At 42.4% G+C, this 22,245-nt stretch overlaps 1 protein-coding gene across 2 annotated transcripts in view; it reads right to left on the bottom strand.

Moving 5' to 3' along the window:
- The window catches only part of Adtrp (androgen dependent TFPI regulating protein), a 73,052-nt gene that overhangs the window by 34,775 nt on the left and 16,032 nt on the right, over positions 1–22,245 (bottom strand). For both annotated transcript variants that reach the window (XM_008831679.2, XM_029562831.1), the window contains exons 2-3: positions 18,622–18,756; positions 16,521–16,622 (exon numbers count right to left, since the gene is read on the bottom strand). In XM_008831679.2, the coding sequence (XP_008829901.1) occupies positions 16,521–16,622; positions 18,622–18,756 (237 nt within the window). The remainder of the gene's footprint in view (positions 1–16,520; positions 16,623–18,621; positions 18,757–22,245) is intronic.

The following is a 22,245-nucleotide window of genomic DNA, read 5'->3' as shown; positions in this document are numbered from 1 at the left end:
CACACACACACACACACACACACACACACACACACACCTCATACAACACATGCATAATGAGTTTTAAAAGTGAAAAAGTTTTTAAAAAGCATTGTGAACATGATTCAAAAAGAGGCATGGGTTTTATGACCCATTCAGCATCAGGATTCACTGACAGAAATAAAAGCCCATTCAGGGAGTCCAAACTTCCAAGAATTGGCTGTTTGACAGCTTATTAGAAAACCTGGGGGTGAGGGGCGGCAGGGCGGAGTGTGTAGAGAAATAACTCAGTGTTTAAGAGCACTTGCAGAGGTCCTGGGTTCAATTCCCAGCACCCACATGACAGCTAACAACCGTCGTAATTCTAATTCCAGGGGATCTGAGACCCTCTTCTGACCTCCGCAGACATTGCATGACACGGGTGGACCTATATACATGCAGGAAACACACTCATACACATAAAATATTAAAAAAGAAAACCAAGGATGGTGAAAACCAGGGAAACTTCTGCTAGAAGGGGCGGTGCATGGGAGGTCTCCAGGAAAACGCAGTCAATGAAGGTCTCCATGAACGGCCGCCGTGGCCTCAGTTGCTCACTGTGTGAAGTGTGTGGCCCTTCGGTGTCTCGCCAAGAGTTGCTGCTGAACGCAGCTCTGTGGTCTTCTTACCATAGCTGCTGTCAGATAAATGGCCTACTGCTTCCCTTTTGCATACCATGAGAGGGCCTTTTGTTTGAAACCACTGGAGGATGGAATTCTGGGAACTGTGTACTTTGTGGTTCTGGCTGGTTCCTCTGAGGGGCGGGGCCTGCCGCTGGGGGATGGACTACTGAGGGGGCTGCCCAGGTGACGGTCTTGGGTGTCAGCAGCCTGGTGTCCTCAAGGATAAAATGGCCTGGCACTTATGGACCTGGGGCGGGACTGCTGGCCCCTGAGGCTTGGGCAAAAGCTAGTGGTGACTATGGGCATGGTGCCAGAGCCGTCTGATATGACGGACTCTGAGCCACGCCCTGAGGCGCCACTGGAGGTGAGTGGTGCAGAGCTAGGCACAGGGTGCTCATTTCTTTGTAGGTCACTCTCCCCCCCCCACGACAATAATAAATGTACATGAAGTATGTTATATGGTTTGCCTGATAGTGCAAGAGACCCCGAGAGAACTCTGGTGACATGGTGTAATACCAAGGAGAACAGAGAAGAGGCTAGGCAGTTCCAAGTTGATCTCAGCTTGTCCTAGTTCATTATATGTCACTAATAGTGCTGTATGTAGCACATATGACACAGTGTGTATGTGTGAGGATATATGCATTTGTGTAGGTGTGCTTGCACATGTGTGTGCATGTGTGGATGTCAGAGGTCAATGCCAGCCATCTTCTTTATCATCCTCCACATTTATCTTTTGAGATAGGGTCTCTTGCTAAACTAGACTGGCTGGCCAGTGAGTCCATGGGATCTGCCTGTCTCTGTCTCTTCCCACTGGTCCTGGGGTTACAGCTGTGTGGAGCCATGCTCAGCTTTTCACGTGGGTGCTGGGGATCTGAACTCAGGTCCTCCTGCCTGCCCAGCAAGCTCATTACCCACTGAGCCATTTCTCCAGCCCCATATATAATATTTCATTTGCTTCTAATGACATTTCTGAGGCTTAAAGAGGGTCAACGTACATTTCTTATTCTAAGGAACCCAATGCCCAGACTAGGTTCACAACTTTCCCCAAACCGGACAGCATGACAGTGGCAGAAATGAATCATGTTGTGGTTTGAACTTAAAATCTCCCCCACAGGCTTCTGTGTTTGAGCACTTGGTCCCTAGCAGGTGGTCCTGTTTGGGAAAGTTGAGGAACCTTTAGGCGCTGGAGCCTCCCCAGAGGAAGTAGGTCACTGGAGTTGGCCTCCAGGCTTTATGGCCTGGCTTCTCATGCTGTTTCCTGACTGGCAGTGCAATGTGAGCAGCAGGCCTCCCACTTCTGCCACCGAGCCTTCCCCATCACGTGGAGCACATCCCCTCAAAGCGGCAATAGGAAAAGAAACCAATACAGATCAGAACCAAGGTTTCCCGGGACTTACGTTCAATTCTTATCACGAAATGAAAGATAAACATGTCCATATTTGACACTGATCATTTTTAGGGCTTGGACATACAGCTAAGAACTGGAAGCTGTCATGCTAAGCGAAGTAACACAGACTCAGAAAAACAAGCGACATATGTTCTCGCTCATTTGTGGATCTTAGCTCCAAATCCTTAGATACAAGTATTCTGCTCACCACCCATCGATTTTAAATCTTCACGGAAAAAAAAAAAAAAAAAAAAAAAAAAAAAAAAAGCTTCTTCTTGCAACAGGTGGAGACTATTAAAGAGTTCTACAACTGGCCAAACCAAGAGAATAGGTGTCGGTGAGAAGCCCAGCCCTGAGTGACACATCTGTAATGTAACCTATACACCCGAGGCTCAGGGGACACAGCAGAGGAAGAGGCAGAAAGAATGTTAATGCATCTCTCAACTCTCACCAGCAAAACTGGTGCAACAGATGGTGATTAACCAACCTAGAAATCCACTACTGGCCAAAGCACAGAGGATAAGAGACTGCAGAGTGCATATCACTGAATAGAACACCTATATCAAACCTCTGCCACCCAGGGCTCAGGGACCATTGTGGAAGAAGGGGTTGAAATATTGTGAGAGCCAGGGGTCGTGGGTGACCACAAGGAAAGAGAGATTTTTTTTTCAGATAGCTGGGAAGTTACTCATATGACCTTTCATCATGAACAAGACCTATGCAAGCTCAAACTACATAAAACCCAGCATAGAAATGCAGAAATGGATAAAAAGGCTTAACCTTAGCTGAGAAACTATTGGCAGCTGATGACTGCTGTGTGAGGGAAAGCTGGTCTTCTTTAAGGGAGTAACACTATATAGCCTGACCGGGTACCAGTGGATGGACTCACACAGAGGGATTTTTGTGGACAAAAACTTGGCTTGATAGGCCTTAACATGTATGACAAATTGTGTGTCTGTGGGGGAGACTCCAGGGGGTTCAGATATGGGAGGGGTCTAAATATGATCAAGATGTATGAAATTTCCAAAAAAATCAATTAAAAAAAGAAATGTTTCGATTTGACTAAAAATGTAACCTTCAGAGGTGAAATTACAATACTCTTTCCATTTCAACTTTTTAGCCCAAATAGACATTTAACGCAGGTGAAGGGACATTCGTGAAGACAGAAACTGATGCACCATGAAATCTGCTTCCTAATGGCTTATATCTAGAGAGGAAACAATATTTGCATCATGCTAAAAAGTCAATACCTTAAAACAAAAAGAAAAAAGCCGCTAAGCCTAAGTATCATCTTCAATAGGACACCAAACTCCATATTCCAGTTGTCAAATATCATTCAACAAATATTTCTTAAGCACCTTTTCTTGCCAAGCTTATGATTTCTGTGCTCACAAAGACATTTTAATGCTACTAACTCTGACATTGGATTATGGAGTATTATTTTAAAATATGTCAGTGAAAGTATGCATATTAATTAAAATGTTCCCACATATAAGCCTTAAACTTGACTCCCTGTGCTGATTGGAGACAAAAGACTTTTATTAAATGGTATTTGATAGTTAAGTATTTTAATACTTCTGCCAATCATTCCTACCAAGGAATATTCATTGTTGAGCATGAAATGGGTAAAAAAAAAGAAATCTCGTGATCATCCGCTAGAGTCATGTGTCCTAAGAAAATTTAGCAAAAGTGTCTGCAAATAAAAGTCACAGTCTACTGTCCCCAGTAGGACAGTTATCACTACAATTTCCTTCTTGTTAACACCACCACAGTTGACAGCTGATTCTCTGAGTGGAGGTTTCTCCAAAATACCCAGGGGTATGTGCGTTAATGGCAGTGCTCTCTAATGATGCCTGGGGTCCTTTTGAGGCCCATCACTATTAAAAGCTTACAGGTACACACATGGTACCTTAAGAAACACTGGGCTTAAGAACACAATCCCAAACCTGAGCAGACTTTCACTTACATTCTAAAGGCTCTGGCAGCCACTCCTGTCTCTCACATGAATGACTCAGCAAGCCTGAGCTTCCTGGAGGGAGTTTTCGGTCCCCCTTTCCTCACTTCTCTTTAGCTTTGCTCATACATAATGTTTTAGAAGTGGATGAATCCAGCAAATATGCAAACGTAGTGGCAGAGCGATGAAGAGAGGCATCTGAGCCTGTTTTGTGCCCTTGTAACAGAATGCTACCGACTGTGTAACTTAGAGAATAGATGCTAATTTCTTATAGGTCTGGGGACTAGTGAGTCCAAGATGGAAGGCCCTGATTCTGGTGCGGGTGTTTTTGCTGCGCATCCTATGGTAGATGGTGGATAAGTAAGGAGGTGAAGGAATGTGACCAGGACAGAACAGGGAAGGCAGGGAAAGCTAAACTCATCTTTCAGCAGGAACCCGCTCTCTCAGCTCTCTTAAGCAAGCTTTTCTTAAATCCAGTTGACCCATTTATGAAGGTGGAGGTCTCATGACTTAAGGTCCTAAGGTCCTAGCTCTCAACACTGTTGTTGCACTGGGGATTATTTCTAACACATGAATTTTGAGGGAATATTCAACCCACATCACTACCGAAAGGGGGGCGGTGGTAAAGCAAGATTTTCTACGTAAAATGTAAGATGTTTAGCTCACGGTTTGGGAAAGAATGAGCTGGAAATTCAGAAACTCAATACACCAAGCCTGGAAAACCAAGACTCCATGTAGAGACTGTAATCCTGCTGCAATTGTATTACCCCATCTAGAGGACTACTGGGTAATGCTCTGCAGGGTTATTCCCCTGCTTGGTAATCCACCCAGAGGTAGGAAGGAGATAGGATTCCTAATTATGCACTCCTAGTGGTGCGGTGGGCAGAGGAGGTGGGGATGCCAGGGATGAGCAATTCGAGGGCTGGGTGAACTATTGGCAGCTCAGTTTAAGGCAAGGTTGGGCCTCTGCAGCTCCACAGTGGTTGGTGTGGGGCTATTAAGCAAAGGGAATGAAACAGGGCTTTTCCGTACTGGCTGCCTCATCAGGAAGGGGTTTGGGAGTCCAAGTCTGTCTGAGGATGCTGTCCCCGTCCATAAACCACACTGCTGGCTCTTGGACCTTTTCCCTTGTGTCTCCAGACTATGGGACTGTGGCTCTTTCCTATCTACTTAGCTTTTTATTTTAGTCTCTTGGTGTTTTAGGGAGGTTTGGGATCTTCTGTTTCGAGTTTCTGTCTCTTTGTATTCTCCAAAGCCATTCTTCCTGTTGGGGTGTTACACATGGTTGCCATGGAAGTGAGGGTTGCTTGACTCACAAAGGAGGGGGGCCACTAGCCAATTCTCAAGCAACACTGAATGATCTCAATTGCTTAAGTTCCTGCAACTTTTCAGAAGACATCTATCTCCATGTTACTGATTATATTTGAAAACCTTTCCCCCTCCAATTAGAAATTGCGATGCATTTTTTAAAAATCTATGTTCTTTTTAAAAGCAGCCTGTTGATAAACGGCTGAGAATCACTGGCCAGTGGAATTTTGAAAGCAGGACCACTTTTCAGCACACACTGGAAATTTTCTGAATTGAGATTAAAAGAAAACAGGCATGCTCACAGCGTCTGAGTCCCTGTTCTCCAGAGCTGAAGAAAGCAGGGCCAGTGAATGCCCAATTGATTCTCCTTATATAAAACCTTAAGTGGACTGTAATCCTGAAGCAGGCCATTGTTAGATGCTTGGGTGTTTGCCTTAAGGCTTCCTGAGGGGCAAGATGGTGTCATTCTTATGCAAGTAACCCTGTTGCCCAATCCCAGATTAGCTTCTGAGTTTGAAGCATTTATCTGCCTTCTCAGGATCTCTCAGGTGATCACTTCAGCAGAGTCTAAACCACTTTAGCTTATGAAGTGTAATGGAAGAATGAAGGGCAAGAAAATGTTTCTAAACAATGGCTAACCCATAATAACAAGAATTAAGCCTGAAGTCATAATAATGACTCTCAGGATGTGGGATATGGCTGAACTTCCATTTCTATGCAGGAAATTATAGTGCTCACTCCCCAGTGCTCTGCAAGGGTCCCACCTCCTGGTGTGCTGTGGGAGCACTTTACCAGTGCCCATCCTCCCTGGGGTCACATGAGGAGTTATTTCCCAAAACTGTTTTCTGCACACAGGTGAGGTCATACTTCTCTTTCTAGTGGGAACCTGATAGCTGTGCTTTCTCCTTGTCAAAATGTGTGCTGAAACTTGCTTGCCAACTCAGTAGTATTGGGGCCTTTAAGGAGGATTAAAGTCATTCTCTAGTGACTGGATTAGCTCTTGCAAGAATGGATTGGTTCTTTTTGGAGCCCATTATTACAAAGCTTCCCATTCCCCTGGTCCCCTCTTCTCCTCTTCATTTGCCGTAACGCAAATCTCACGTGCAGTTCTATGATCCGGTGCCATCCACATTTTATGTTCTAGTATAGCATGAGGCCCTTACCAGGGACAGCCACTTGATCTTGAACATTTCTGTTCTAGTTTAGTTTCTGTTGATGTGATAAACATTCTGAACAAAGCCAACTTGAGGAGAAAAGAGTTTATTACATCTTACTCTTCCATTACCAAAAGAAGTCAGGGTAGGAACTCAAGGCAGAAACCTGGAAGCAGGAACTATAGCAGAAACCATGGAGGAATACTGTTTGCTGGCTTGCTCCTTTGGCCTTTTGCTCAACCTGCTTTCTTGTACAACACAGGACCACCTGCCCAGGGATGGCACCACCCACAATGGGCTGGGCCCTCTCACATCACTCAAAAATCAAGAAAATGCCTCCTAGACATGGTCACAGGTCAATCTGATGGAAAGAGTGCTTCGATTGAAGTTTCCTCTTTCCAGGTATGTCAAGTTGACAACTGAAGCCATCTAGCAAAGTCTATTTCCACAACTATGAGCTGAGTAAACTCCCTTTCTTTATAAATTTTCTAGTCTCTAGTATTCTGTTATAACAAGAGAAAATGGACCAAGACACTAAACTAGAGTAGAAGATGGGTAGAACAGATTTTAGGATTTAATGATACAACAGATGGAATCGATGTGGGTAACTTGATGAGAAATGGTTGCATGGTGACATCTTTATCAAATGATACCACACCATATCTTCTTTTGATGGATAATGCGTAACTTCGAAAAGACAATACTTAGACTACAGCTCATTAACCACAAGCTTCAGTATCATAATCTGTTGTTGTATGTAGTATCTGGAATGGATTTTCAAACTGGGGATATGGAAATGTAGAAACAGGTATGCATTAGTGTTTCCATTATAAGGAGCTACGACTGAATGATGGTCCTCCAAGGGGACTGACACCCTGATTCCTGGAATCTGTGAGGGTGCCCCTTCCAACAGTTGAAGGACTTTGCAGATTGTTATAGGTTAGATACAGTTAATGTCCTTCAAGTTTTCACATGTTGGAAGTTTGGTACTGGGTATGGAGGTGTGAGAGATGGAGGGACCTTTAAGAGGTGGGTTCTAGAAGGAAGATGTTCTTGTGTTATTTAGAGGTACTGTTCTTGGGTGGAATTAGGTAGTTCTCACTAGAGCTGACTGTCAAATCTCCCTCTGTGGCCTCCTGTTAGGTGATGTGATATTTTCCTTCAGCACACACTCCCAACATTTCCCGTGGAGCCTTCACCAGAGTCTGTGCTGTGCTTTCTGGACTTTTAGTCTCCCAAACTATGTGCTAAATAAACCTTTTTTCTTCACAAGAAGCCTGTCTTAGGTATTTTAGTTATAGTAATGAAAAAACAGACCAGTACACAGATATAATTTAATATCTTGAGATGAAGTGTCTGCCCTGAATGGTCTGGATGGGCCCAATATAATCACAAGGTCCTCTTGGGAGGAAGGGCAGAGGAGGAGAAGGTAACGTAAAGACAGAGTAGAGAGAAAATCTGTGGTGATGGAAGTAGAGAGTGAAGTTACATCCTTTGAAGAATGTGGAAAGGTGAGCCAAGGAAGGTAGGCAGATTGTAGATGGAAAAGCAAGAAAACAAATTCTCCTTGCTGGCGTTTAGAAGGAATACAGCTCTGCTGATAGCTGGAATTTATCCCCTGTGATGGTTAATGTTGTTAACCTGACAGACTCTAGACTCAACTGGGAGATGGGCTTCTGGGCATACCTTTAGGAGATCACCTTGATTATGTTAATTGGTGTGAGAAGACCCATCTTAATTGTGGATGGGATCATTCCCTCGGCCAGAAACTTTGGACTTTACAGAAATGGAGAAAGCAAGCTGAGAACTAGCAAGCTTGCATCATCCCCCTTTGTTTCCTGATTGTGGGGACTGTGAAGACTTGCCTAAAGCTCCTGCTGCCTTAACTTCCCCACCGTGATGGGATGGGAAGGACTGTCTGAACTGTGAGCTAAAATAAACCCTTTTCCCTTTAAGTTGCTTTTGTCAGAGCATTTTATCACAGCAACAAGAAACTAAAACATCTTCTAACAAACAATTTGAAATTCAAACTGCCAGAACTTTAAGATAAGTTCGTATTATTTTTAGCTGCTATGTTTACATTAATCTATTCTAACAACAAGAAACTAATGTATAGAGCATAACCAAAGTTCTACTCACCCCAGCACCTCAGAACTGCTCATGTGCAAGATACCAGTGAGGTCAATAATGCCAACCCCAATGAAAAAGTCTGTCTTGAGTCCCCTTACACTGTTGTCTTCCCTAACTTCTCAACAGCTGTGGACTGAAAATGCTTCCTCTTGAAATAGTTTTTTACTTGGCTTCCAGAAGACAGCACAGCATTTCCTCCTGGCTCATTAGCACCTCTTTAGAGTCTCTGTTGTAGACAATTCCTCCCCTTCCTCTCAACCACCAAAGATCTAAATATTGTAAGGCTCTGTCATGGGCTAGCCCATGTCTAGCCCTATCTAGTTCCTAGACGATCTTACTGAACTCAGCTTTACAAACAATCTTCATGATGAAGACAAGCACATTTCTGTCACCAGCCCAGAAATCTCTCTGAGGGTTGTTCAATGTGGAGAAGCATGAGATGTCCTGCTCCACACCTTGCCTTCATTTTCTACTAGATGACTCAAAGTGAAGTGTCCAAAGAATAACAAAGTCTCTCATCTAGAATCTGTTCACCTTCGTAGAATCTCTACCCATAGGCCTCCTCTGTGCCTTAGGCTAAAAATCTTATTTATCTCTTTTCTTTGATGATGTATAGCATTTATTTGGTGTGTTTATTTGGTGAGGGATGGGGAAGACCTCCCTGAAGTGCCTGTCCCCATTATGTTTGGATAAAATTCTAACTCTTTACACATCACACAGAAAAGATAATCTCAGAGGTCTTCAGCTCTGAGCCCCTCTTTGGCCAGAACTTTCCATGGCTGTTTTTTAAAAATATTTTATCTATTATTTTTATTTTATGTGTATGTATATATGGCTTGCATGTAGGTAAGTGCACCCGTGATGTGCAATGCCCTCGGAGGACAGAAAAAGCTGTTGGATCCCCTGGAAGTGGAGTTATGGACAGTTGTTGCTGCCATGTGGGTCTTGGGATTCAAACCTGGGTCTTCTGCAAGAACAGCCAGTATTCTTAACTACTGAGCCATCTCTCCAGCCTCGGGTATTTTCTTTTATCTGTCCAAAGTGCTCTTAAAAAAACAGCTCCAAAAAAGCATTACTTTATCACCTGTTATGGTTTATATCTTAACTTGCCCCACCTGCCATAACTCATGTATTTGAGGCTTAGTTCTAGCTGATGGTACTTCTGAGGGGTGGTGGAACTTTAAGACATGGGAAGGAAGTTGGGTCACTAGAGGTGCGTACTTGCAGGGGATTTGGATCCCAGCACTTCCTTTCTCTTTTCCTTTGCTTCCCATTTGTCACTAGGTGAATAGCTTTGCTCCATCATGCCCTCCCTGCCATAACGCTATGCCTCACCATAGACTCCAAACAATGGAGCTATGAAAACCACAGACTGGAATCTCTGAGATCATGAGCCAAAACAGATCATTCCTTCAGGCATTTTGTCACAGTGACAGAAAGCAAAAACACAGCTTCAGTGGTCAGACATACACCCTATCAAACCCACTACCTTTCACATATACACATGTGCATTCACCCATGTGCACACTCCCAGAGGATTCTCTCTCTCTCTCTCTCTCTCTCTCTCTCTCTCTGCCTTCATCCTGCTTTAGTTTTGCTTTGGGTACTTTCCCTACTGATATTGGATTGCTGATTTGCTTGCTTAATGCTTGTCTCCATGCTGGGATATGTTACTATATGGCTATTTCCTTCACATTGTGCATTCCTTCCTGAAAGAAGAGAGCCTCATAAGACCCTGAAGCTAATGAAACTTTAGAGGCTCAGGAAGCTGACAGAACTTAGGAAGCTCAGAAATGTGCAAGATTCACAAGGCCATTGCTGATGGCAGAGGTGATACCTTTTGGTGGAGCTGCCTACAAGCTGAGCATTTGGTTCCAGGGGTGCAGCTTTTGTGAGTCACGACCCATGCTAGGGTGGGCGTCTCGGTGTTGTAGCTGCCTTTGAGCCACCCAGGCTCCTGTAAGTAGCCCTAAGAGACTCATTGGTTCACCAAGCTAGACTTGGGTGAAGTCATTTCCTTGGTCTGTCACCAATGCCATCTCTGAGGTGAGCACCTGTTTGTTCACATCTCTGCAGAAGGAGTCACACGACACATGTATATTCACAAGGACAGTGTTCTCGTGTGACTTCATTTATTCCTGTATCCTCAGTTCTTAGAAGAAAGCCTACCATACAGTAGGTAGTCAAGAAATACTTTGTCAGCCCTTCCTTATGTTAAAATCAAATGTCTTGCTTATTAATCATTCTGTTTATTAGCTAGAGACTATGGGACTATTAATAGATGAAATGTCTACATTTTAAATTTGTTAAGAATAGAAACTATATTTCATATTTCTCATGGTATCCTGTGGAAGCAAAAACAATTCTAAAAACATAATATTGATTTCAAAACTTTTTATTTATTATTTTATTTTCTGTGTATGAGTGTATTGCCTGCATGTAAGTGCACCCATGTCATACAGTGCCTATGGAGGTCAGAAGAGGATGTTGGATTCCCCTGGAACTAGAATTTCAGACAGTTGTTAGTTGCCATGTAGGTGCTGGAAATAGGACCCTGGTCTTCTACAAGAGTAGCCATCTCACCAGCCCCTGATAAATATACGTTTTAAATGAGTAACTCTTGGAACTTTAGGCAATTGATGGCTGCTGGGAGGGGGAAAGAGTGTTATAGGATTGGGGCTCTTGGTGGGCCCAGTGGATGGATCCACAATGAAGGACACTGGGGGATACAAATCATACTCTATAGGATATATATATATGTATACATATATATACACATATATATGTATACATATATATATCAGAGTTCGTTAAATTGGGCAGGGGGCACTGTGGGGAGGTTTGGTAAGGGGAGTGAATCTAAATGTCATCAAAGTATATTGTATGAAAATTGTAAAAATTCAATTAAAAATGCAGAAAGAAAGAATAAATTTTGAATTTTCTTTTTGTGTTGAGCTCATTACTGGAACTCACATGGATGCCTCATCTGGCATATGTTCAGCTATGTCACGCATTCCTGTCCTGAGGCCCATAAACAGAATGTTGAAGGTCCACAGGACTTCCTAAGTAGTGCATGTTATTTAAGGGTTATTTGTGTTATCTTTAAGAAAGGACTCAATTCCTCAGATTCACTAGGGAGTATGTGCCCTAAAGTTTGAAAAAACTGAGACATCAAGAGATGCCTAGGCTGTGGGTAACCTGTAGCCCAAGAGGAGCTGGATGAAGGATAAGCAATCAGGATGGGAAGAGGGAGGAGTCTGTAAGCCTGGGACACTAAGGCAGCCATGTCTTATGGGGCTGACACACCCATGCTGGGCTCACTTTACTCCTAGAACTCACTAACTCATACTCAGTAGCCCAGCAATCTCCCATCATGCTTGTGGATGGGAGAAAAACTATGAGACTGAATCTGTATTCTTGTGTTAGACCCTCTCTTGCCTGCTCTAAGGCTCAAAGACCTCTAGGTTATCCAGCTTGCACCCAGAACACACAAGAATCACTTGCTAATGCATGTCACCTTACATACCAGCGTCTTAAGATAGTCTTTACTGCTGTTTTCTCAGTTTTGCTCTATGTATATTCTATGAAACTTGTAAAAATACAATATACTAGGCCAGACCAGATTCAAGATCACTGGACAGCGAAACCCTTATCAAATATTGATCATAGCATCTGTGTTACTCAGTTTCCATCATTGTGACAAAATACCTGAGATAAACTATTTAAAGGAGGAAAAACTGGTTTGCACCCATGGTTTCTGAGCTTTCAGTCCATGGTGGGGAAGTAGGATACTGTGTGGAAAGGTGGGGCAGATAAAAGCCACTCACCGCATAACAACCAGGAAGCAGAGAAATCAAAAGAGGAAGCAAGTTAAACCCTTCAAACACATATTCCACTGACCCACTTTCTTTAAGCAGGCCCCCTCTCCTCCTAGACCCTTCAGTCATGAACTCATGGATGGGTGGTTAGCACTCTCATAGTCTAGTCACGCCTCAGTAGTACTACACCAGAGGACCAATTCACCAACACAAGTGCCCTTTGGGGGTGGGGTTCATATCAAACCATAACAGCATCACACACATAACTGTGCCTAATAATCATTTTCAAGTGATAGATGGCAACATATTCAATAACCAAGAGTCTGTATTTGATGCTTCATCTAATTTAAAGAGCCAAGGAAAAGACTAAAGGGTAGATGTTTCTGAAGATCCTATTCATACCAACTGAGCTTTTCTGGTTCTCAGACTCTGATGCTGGATAAAGAGAAGTGTAATGGGTCCTGGCTGGAATTCTCATTTTTCTTACATGATAATGACTTTACTTACACGGTGTTTGGCAGTTTTTAAAGTTCTTAGGCACACATTCTCAATAATTATGCATGATTTTCAAATGCAGTGGGGCTCTGAGGGGGAGCTCTGATCTATTTCACTTCTCTTTTGGGCCAACCTGAACAATTTAGGCTGATTTCCAGAGAATGTATCCCCCAGCTCCCCTCCAGTATAGAATCTGATCGCTTTTTCTCAGTTACTGAGAGTCCTCTTCCGCTATTTAAATCTGTCTACTCTGATTCTATCTTTAGTAAGCATTTAGATAAAACCTGAGGAGTTCATGTTTTCCTGGCAAAAACCTAAAGGAGTACTTTGAGGTTTGTTTCTTTCTTTCTTTTTTTTTTTTTTTTTTTTTTTACGGAGACCCAGAGAATTGCTTAGCAATAAAACAGTTGGGTTGATCTACTTTACCTAAGGCGGCCAGGCTGTCATCAGCTCAGGCAGCCTGTCTGTGGTTGGATGCAAACATCCCACTGATGTTACTATTTGGAGCCAAATACATAACAGAGACAGAAAAATATCTGTTGGAAATGACAATGGCAGTCAGGTCTGAAGGTTTCTACAAGAATGATGAATTTTCAGTGAGTCAGAAATGTTGGGCAGTAGGATCCCGAAGACTTGATTAGTCCTGAAGTGTCTAGACACATAGTGTCAAAGGGGAGAGTGGTATTTTTTGAGCCTGACAGCTACTATTTGTAAAATCCAGGGCAGCATCACAAATAATAAAAAGAAAGAATTGTAAACAGGAGAAATGTTGTGAAGCAAAAGGCTCTCTCAGACTCACAGGAAGCGGGCTGTGTAAGTCAATGAGTATCACATGGTGGAGAGGCTAAGGGGCAGCACAGGGCGTGGTTTTCTCTAAGCACAGGGTGGCACCACACAAGCATCTAAGCTAAGTCCAGCCAGACTGCCCACTAGACAGACCCAGTTTGCCCATCCACAGAGTCAGTTTGACAGCAATGAATTCTCTTCTTTGAGCTGTCATTGAAAGGCACAGGTAAAATGTGGGAAGTGTTAAGAAACCAGTGTGGTCTGCCTCTTCCTACTTTCCCCTAATCATCACTGCCTACTTCTTTTGACTCCTTCTTTGTCTCTAACAAGATATGGGGGGCTTGGATGTCCAAGGGCAAGGGGCAGGGTCCCCCCTCCCAGTTTGTAAAGGCACAAAAATACTTAAGGCTGTCCATGGTACAGTATCTGACTTGCTATTAATAATTGGCTCATGGACATGATGTTCATTATTATCTAACGCTTCACTTCTGAAATGATCAACAATCCATATGGTTGTTTACTTATCAAGGTCACTAGGATTGGGCATCACCGTCATGATTATTTGGAAGAAATCCAACCATCAAAGTAGAAAATGGAACTCAAGGAAGAGGAAGCATGTAATCATTGTAGAAAAACCAGCTGAGCTCACAAAGCCTGGAGAATGTTTTGGGTATGCCTGTTTGATTCCAAATAAAAAGCGCTTTCAAGATTCTGCCTTTTTAACCATCTTAGTAACATCCAGCTCAGGCAACTGCTTGCAATCACTTCACTTTCTCTGAGCTTTGGCTTATTAACATACAGATAGGAAGTCTGGAATTCTGCAAATGAAAATTTTCACTTTGTTATATTAATTAATCCATTTGACTTTTTGGTGAAATGTGAAACCAGATCAAACCACAAGTTCTGGACTTAGCTGTAGTAAAAGCAACATTGAATTAGCCCTAGATTACGGGGATTACAACCCTCAAGGAGTGACAGATGAGCTTACTGGCCCCAGGCAGGTGACTTACCCTCTCAGCTATTTCTCCATTCGTAAAACTCATGATTGTGGTAATTATCCAAAGAAGGGCATGTAAGTTAAATGTTCTCATATCTGAGGAGTATGTTTTACATGGTGTAATGTGACATTAAAAAAAAAAATCGGACTGGGGAAATGGCTCAGCTGGTAAAGTGTTTGCTGTGAAAGCTTGAGGATCTATGTTTGTATACTCAGCACACATATAAGAGCCAGTGCAGCGGTGTGTGTCTGTCAGCCCAGCACTGGGGGTGCAGAGGACAGAGACGAGTAGGTCTTTGGAAGCTCATTGACTAGTCAGCCTAACTAAATCACTAAGCTCCAGGTTCTGTGAGAAACCCCCTCTCAAAAAATAAGTTGGAGAATAACTGAGACACTCAACATCAATCTCTGGCTTCCACATGCATACATGCACCTGCATGCACACATGCCTACATATGAACACTTCTACATTACGTATCCATCCCTCCATACCCATGATGATTATTCTCTGTAGAGGCATCTCAGATAAATGCTAATGAATAATTGGGAAGACAAAACAGTGGAAGGAGTGCATATTTAATACCTAGATTTTGGTCTTGAACACTAAATCTGATCAGAACTGGAACACAGTACTCAGTCAATGGCTAGTATCTCATTGAGCAAAATATATAAATTGATAGTCTCTAGGGTAAGGTACAAGGAACAGTGTTAATGAGCTGAGAAGCTGTTCCATACTGATAATCATGAGATTAAAAAATATGTATTTTTATTTTATGTGTAGGAGTGTCTTGCCTGCATGGATGTAAGTGTACCATTGTGCATGCAATGCCCATAGAGGCCAAAAGAAGGTGTCAGATCCCCCTGGAATTAGAGTTACAGATGGTTGTTGGCTGCCATGTGGCTACTGGGAATCAAACCTGTGTCCTCTGCAAGAGCATCCAGTGCTCTTAACTGCTGAGCCATCTCTCCAGCCCCTGATAATCAAAAGATTTGAGAAATCAGGAGAGCTGAGAGGCAGATGCAACTCTGTGAGTAAACTTGGGGTCTTATCATGGTTTCCCTTATGATTTCCCATTGGTTTTTACATGTTTTCTTTCTAGAATTGGAGCTCTTCCTATTTAAACTCCTGAGTAATGTGAAATTACATCTCTTAAGTGTCGAGAAGCTGGGCCAAGGAAGACTTTGCACACACAGGTCTGATGTCAGTTTCAGTCCTACAGTGGAGACCCAGACACCATACTCAGACCTACTTATCTGACTCTGACTAATGACTCTTCATATTCCTGTGGCCTGAACATCCCAGAATAGGTTCTGATTCCTATTAAACCCCTCAAAAACATTTGGGTGAATGAAAAATACATGATTTGATAAAATATAAATAATGATCCCATTTGTGACTCATAGTCCTGGAACGTGAGAAGCTCCTGAAGGCTTCTTTGCCCTCAGAGTGACTTATTCCTTGGGCACTGGGGTAGGTTTTGTTTAAATTTTTCTTTAATCCATTCCTGGAAATGAATTTCATTACTCGTTGTGGGCAGAAGTCACTTCTTTTTCAGGACTCTAAAAGTTGCCGTTCCTGGTAGCGTGGTTTGTAAATGAGTTTCCGAAGCACCATGACAGAGAACTGGCTCTCCATCCCAGCTCTTAGTGGACTCTCTGCAGCCACAATATCATATTTTGTCATTTCACATCCTTAGAGTGCCCTTTAAGTAAACAGTGACAGGGTGGAGAGGCAGGAATGAACTGGATGGGAACTGAAGCGAGCACTGCTTGGAGACATATATTGTCACTTTAGTGCTGAGTATAGAAACCACTGGCCTTTTGTGTTTATCTGATTTCCCTTCACTCACCATTGCGTGATTCACCCATGCTGGAAAGAAAGCATCTAGAGCCTTGGGGTAAACACGTTCTCGATCATAGTGAAAGAGGGCCCAGAATACTAAAAATACAAACTGGAAAGAAAAACACAAAAATACCATTATTAGATTTGTTTTTCATTCAAGGTTTCTAAGATAACCAAAGAAGTATACCGAAATAAAAATAGGTGGCTATTTGAAAAATATCATATATACATTTAGGAATGTAAAATGACAGGGAAAGTGCTTATTTCAGAACTGCTGTATCCCCTGTGAGATTCTTCAATGAGGGCCCGTGACTCAGACAGCCACTGTCTCTACCACAGCAGGTAGAGAAGGTACGATTTAAAAAGATGTACAGACCACCAATCCTTCATTATAACCCAAGGTGTCTTTTTTTCTCTTCTAAGCTTATACCAGGAGCAGACTCAATGGCTTGAGTCTGACAGGTTCCTTGCCCCACACCCCTTTTTAACAGTCAGAGCAAAGGAAAGTGGGAAAGCTGGGAGAATGGGATCATTTACAAGCAAGTGAACTGAGAGTTGGATTCCTTCATTGCTCAGAACTTTGGATTGATCTCCATCTATTGTACCCCTTGAATGTCCTGTCACAGCATCTGTCCTATGTTATCATCGGTGTTGGGATGGGTGCAGGGGAAGGACCATTCATCCTCCCATCACCCTACCTTCTGAAAATTCATAGGCACAATTTTCATGCCTTTAAAAATGAATAGAGTCCATTGTCCCTTTTAAAACCCTGAGCTTTAGAAGATTTTCTAGGAGTGGAGGTGGAGGTATTCTGTAAAGAAAACCTGGAATAGCCAGTCCCTGTTCCATCTGAGAGATCATCAGTGATGGATAGTTTCATTTTGCATTTAGTTTTGATGCCTCAGTAACACAGAATGCAGGACAACGGCAGATGGAAGAAAGAAGTCATTTCTAATCCCAGGCCCTGCTGGGCAGCAAGTGTGTTTGATCTTGGTCTGTTTCTATCCTACTTAACGAATGGGAAGCACAGACAATGTCATAGCAAGGCAGACAGCACCAGCAAGCAAGCTTACTGCCCCTTGTGAATAACTTGCTTTGCCTGATTTCTATTCATTACACACAATGAATAAAGCACCCACCTTGTGCTCTGCATTGGGCTGTCATTCCCTCCTAAATCTCTCCATGGGCCAACTTTGAAAGTCTTACATCTTTTTGTTTGCTTTTTTATTTGACAGTTTTTCACTAGTAAGTGAAACATGATACATAGAAAGGGAAATAGATCATCTCCCTCCCTAGGGCCCCCCCTTCTCATCACCATGATGGAACCAAGTTGTACCACTAGTATGGGCATCCCTTCGCATTCCCAAGCACACTAAAATCCGCAAATGCTCAAGTGCTTTACATAAAATGGCAAAATATTTGGTTAGAATATATATATATATCCTCCTGTATATGACAAATCATTAATAGATTACTTAGAGTGATTCAGTGCAACATAAATGCTGCATAGCTGTTATAATACATTTTTAGTTTGGGGGCTGAAGAGATGGCTCTTACAAAGGACCTGGGTTCGATTCCCAGCACTCACATGACAGCTAACAACCATCCATAACTCCAGTTCCAGGAGATCTGACACCTTCTTCTGACCTCTGCAGGCACTGCATGACGTGGATGCACTTACACACATGCAGGCAATACATTCACACACACAAAATAAAAATAATAAATAAAATATTTTAAAAATATATTCTTAGTTTTTATCCATTTGTCAAATATTTTTGATCCACAGTTGGTTGAATTTGTGGGCGTAAAACTCACAGACGTGGAAAGCTGACTGTTTTGCTTAAAGACCTTCAAACTTCCCCATCTGGTGGCAATAAGGACGTTGGTTCAAGCCTTCATGAAGGGTATAAAAGTGAATGATAAACACATCTGTGATTAGCCCTACTTCCTGAAGACCCTGGTCAGTATGGTGAGCCCCCAGACAGGACATTTATGCAAATGTGGGTGCTCTGGTTACAATAATGAGTCCTTAGACAATGATGTGACCCAGAAGTGTAGATCCATTGTGCACAACTATGATATTAGATACTCATCTGGGTACTTACCACGGAGATGGGAAAAGCCATTGTGGTGAAAAGAAGATCTCTGAAGGAAGTTATGAACTTAATGCCTTTCCTGCCCATGATTCTTTTCAGCACATCATCCAGGCAGGCGACCCCAAAGAAAACAGCCTGCAAGAGCTAAATTCATTACAACAAATGAGAGCATTTTCATTTGCTTTAATTAATACATTCTTCGCTGATATAAAACTGCAGCCCTCTGGGAGCAATGTTGATGTGAGAAGGAGGGGGATGTAGGGTTGTTTGGGTTGAGAGCCAATTCAAGGGCTGGGCTTCCAGCTCATTGGGCCTTGACCTTGCACACTAAAGCTGATTGAGGAAATTTGTTTAGGGGATAATAATGTATACAGTATTTAGTCTAATGGTCTTGAGCTAAAATGGAAACAAAATAGTGAGTTGAAAAGGGGAATGTAATGAGGTAGCTAGCAAGGCCACACAGAAGTGAGAAAAACCGAACACACAGCACAGCAAAACATCAGGCATAATGGCGGCATGGTCAGGTGTCAATGACTCAATGGGTAGAGTGTGTGCTGCTCAAGTCAAGCATGAGGCCTGAGTTCAGAGCCCCAGGATTCTGTAACAACTTTGCATACAGCTATAGCCTTAAAGTGTGTGGAGCAGAGGCAGGTGGGTCCCTGGAGTTCACTGGCCAATCAGCCTAGTCACTTGGTGAGCTTCAGGTTTAGTGAGATACTCTATATCGAGAAATAAGATCAACATCTGGCCTACACACACACACACACACACACACACACACACACACACACACAGCCGAGGACTGAAATCCTACTAGGGGAGCCGGAATGAGGGTCAAAAGCACTAAAATGGAGCTGTGTGCTGCCTGAGGAAAATACAACTCCTGGGACCACTTGCGCATCTCTTTCCTTAAAAAGGCCACCTGAAGGCCTTACAGAGGCAATCTGACCATCAGAGGCCTTCACCTCACAGGAGACAGGAAGCAAAGCCTGGGTTATGGCCAGCTGCGGAGTACTGTGAGGTCCTTGAGGGAAGACAAGACAGAAGAGTCTTTTTCATGAAGTATAGGGTGAAGGTCCCCAATCCAATATGCTTGGGACTAGAAGCATTTCGTATTATTGGATTTCTTTTTTCAGATTTTGGAACATTGACACATACATAATGAGATACCTTGGAGATAAGACTCTCAAGTCTACTCACAAGTTCATTTATTTTTCATATCACCTTATTAATAATTTTGTGCATGAAACCAAGTTACGTGTGTGATTTTGATATTTTTCACTTTCATGCTGGTGACAAGAAGTTCTGGATTTTGGAGCATTTCATGTGCCAGATCTTTGAATTTGGAATGCCCAGTCTGAAGTATGATACAGAGGGTAAATCTCGTGTATTCTTGGTGTTTTCTGCAACATCATGGCTGCTGATTTAAGACAGGACGCATGCTGCCTGTACAGAGTTTGAGTTGACTTTGAGTTCTGCTTGCCTCAGAAGCCATTCTACATCTTAGAAGCTCTGGATGAGTACATGAGGGACAGAGAAGACTGTCCTCTTAGAGTAGGAAAGTTCTAGAACATGGGGAGTTGGACTAGGAATTGATCAGCGTTGGCTGTTGGGGAACAGAGTATAGAGTCTGAATTCTCAGGGAAGACTTTCCTAAAGTCGACCTCATGATACTTCCAGGGCTGAGGGGTGAGAAGAAAGACTGAGGACGCTGCTCCCAGTTGGGTCCTCAGTTGGGTCCTCAGAGCAGCTGTAGGTACCTTACCTGGAGCTCTTCAAAAATGCAGGTCTTTCACCGCCTCCCTGGAATGTGAGTCTAAGTGGTTATGTTTAAACAAGTTCTGGGGAAGAAACTTCTGTGGGCTAAAGTTGAGGAACCTCTGAAGTAGATATTCATGGTTCATGCATCTTACTGCCTACACACAACTCTAGCATGTCTTCTATTTTTTTTAAATTATTTATTTATTAACCACATACTTAGATGAAGCATTTCATTACAACAGCATTGACACATTCAATAACAATTTCCTGAGCTAAGATGCATCTCTTTCAAAATTGATTGTAAATTTTTAGGTTTACAGTTGAATTATTACTGCTATACAATACTATATTCAGTATAAGCCCTATAAGAAATAAAATTAAATGAGGTTTTGACCTTTAAAAAAGATTTCTATTTCATTATTAAAATGCAGAGTTTCATACAGGAAAATTCATTTTTAATGCAATTGACATTAAGACGTTTGCACATGCATTTCTAATCTCTATATATCTGATTATTACTAGTCACAGTCGATTACTTTCTGAGCTCCTTGGTGTCTGAGCATGGATATAAAGTGGTCTGGTATTTCAATGGTAATGTTTTTAATATCTACTAATTATTAAGGAGCAAATTTTTATGCTTTGAAGAATTATTTTTTATCATTATCTTTTTAATTTTTAATAACTACATGATTAGAAGAAGCATTTCCCTACAGTTTTAACTTATTCAGTAATACACTCCAGAGCAAGGGTACATCTCTTTCACAAGTGGGTACAAGTTTCTAGGTTCACAGCTGAGTTAATACAGTTATACAATATTGAACTCAGTATAAGCCCTGTAAGACATAAAATTGAATGAGTATTTTAACCTTTAAAAAAGATCTACATTTCACTTTAGAATATATCGCTCCTTGCAGAAAGACTCATTGTTTTTGCTACTAACACTGAGATGTTGGCACATGGCATCTCTAATATGTATGTATCTGATTATTACTAGTCATAATTGGTTGCACTTGGATCCTTGGAGCCTGTGTATGCCTATAAAGTCATCAGGTAGACTTCAATGGTAATGTTTATCACCTCTACAAATTAGCATGACATATATTTCCACGCTTCCTCCTCAAATATAATACACCATGCTTCCTCCTCAATATAATATTTTTAAAAATACTGGTTTTTTTTTGTGTGTATATCACACAGAACATCCCAAACCATCTCATTCGACTATACACCCACTTCCCAGATGGGACCTTCCCATAGCCTCCCTCCCCCCACTAGAGCCCTTATACTCAGATATCCCTGCTAATGTCTGCTGTGTTTTCGGCACCCAAGCCCTTCCCCACTACTTGCCCTTCAGGTGGATTTAGTCAGCCTATCTAGAGGTCTTTGTTTTAGGAGGGTCAGCTGTTCCTCATCTAGCAGTAATCAGTTGTCAATATTCCTTTAGATAAGATTGGGGTCTGTTGTACATTTTCCCAGTTCTATGCTGGGTTACTATCTGGGACTCCCTTTGGCCACCTTGGCCAACAACTCAAAAGAAGTTATTGCCTGTCTGGCATTCTTGCTTGTTATGTAGCCTTTAGCTATGCATGTGGACTATTAAGAAATTATATTGGCCCCTTTAATCTTTGGTTATACCTTCCTTTTGGGTGTTTAAGGCCATACAGTTGGCTCAGATAAACAAATTTAGTTTTACTCTTAAGGTCATTTGAGGATCAGTTCCTTAGGGGTCACATGGGCTTGAGAGGAGCCCCTGGCTCCTTTCTTTTACCAGTTCTGCCTATGTGAAGATAAGTCAAAGGTCCTGCTCGACCATGCTTGGCTTCGCTTGGAAGCATGGAGGAAATGATTCCTCTGTGTTGACCCTCCTCTTTG

This window comes from Nannospalax galili, unplaced genomic scaffold (genome assembly GCF_000622305.1).
Source record: "Nannospalax galili isolate Female #2095 unplaced genomic scaffold, S.galili_v1.0 scaffold72, whole genome shotgun sequence".
In the NCBI taxonomy this organism is placed as follows: Eukaryota; Metazoa; Chordata; class Mammalia; order Rodentia; family Spalacidae; genus Nannospalax; species Nannospalax galili.
This window is presented reverse-complemented; position numbering and strand designations above follow the sequence as displayed.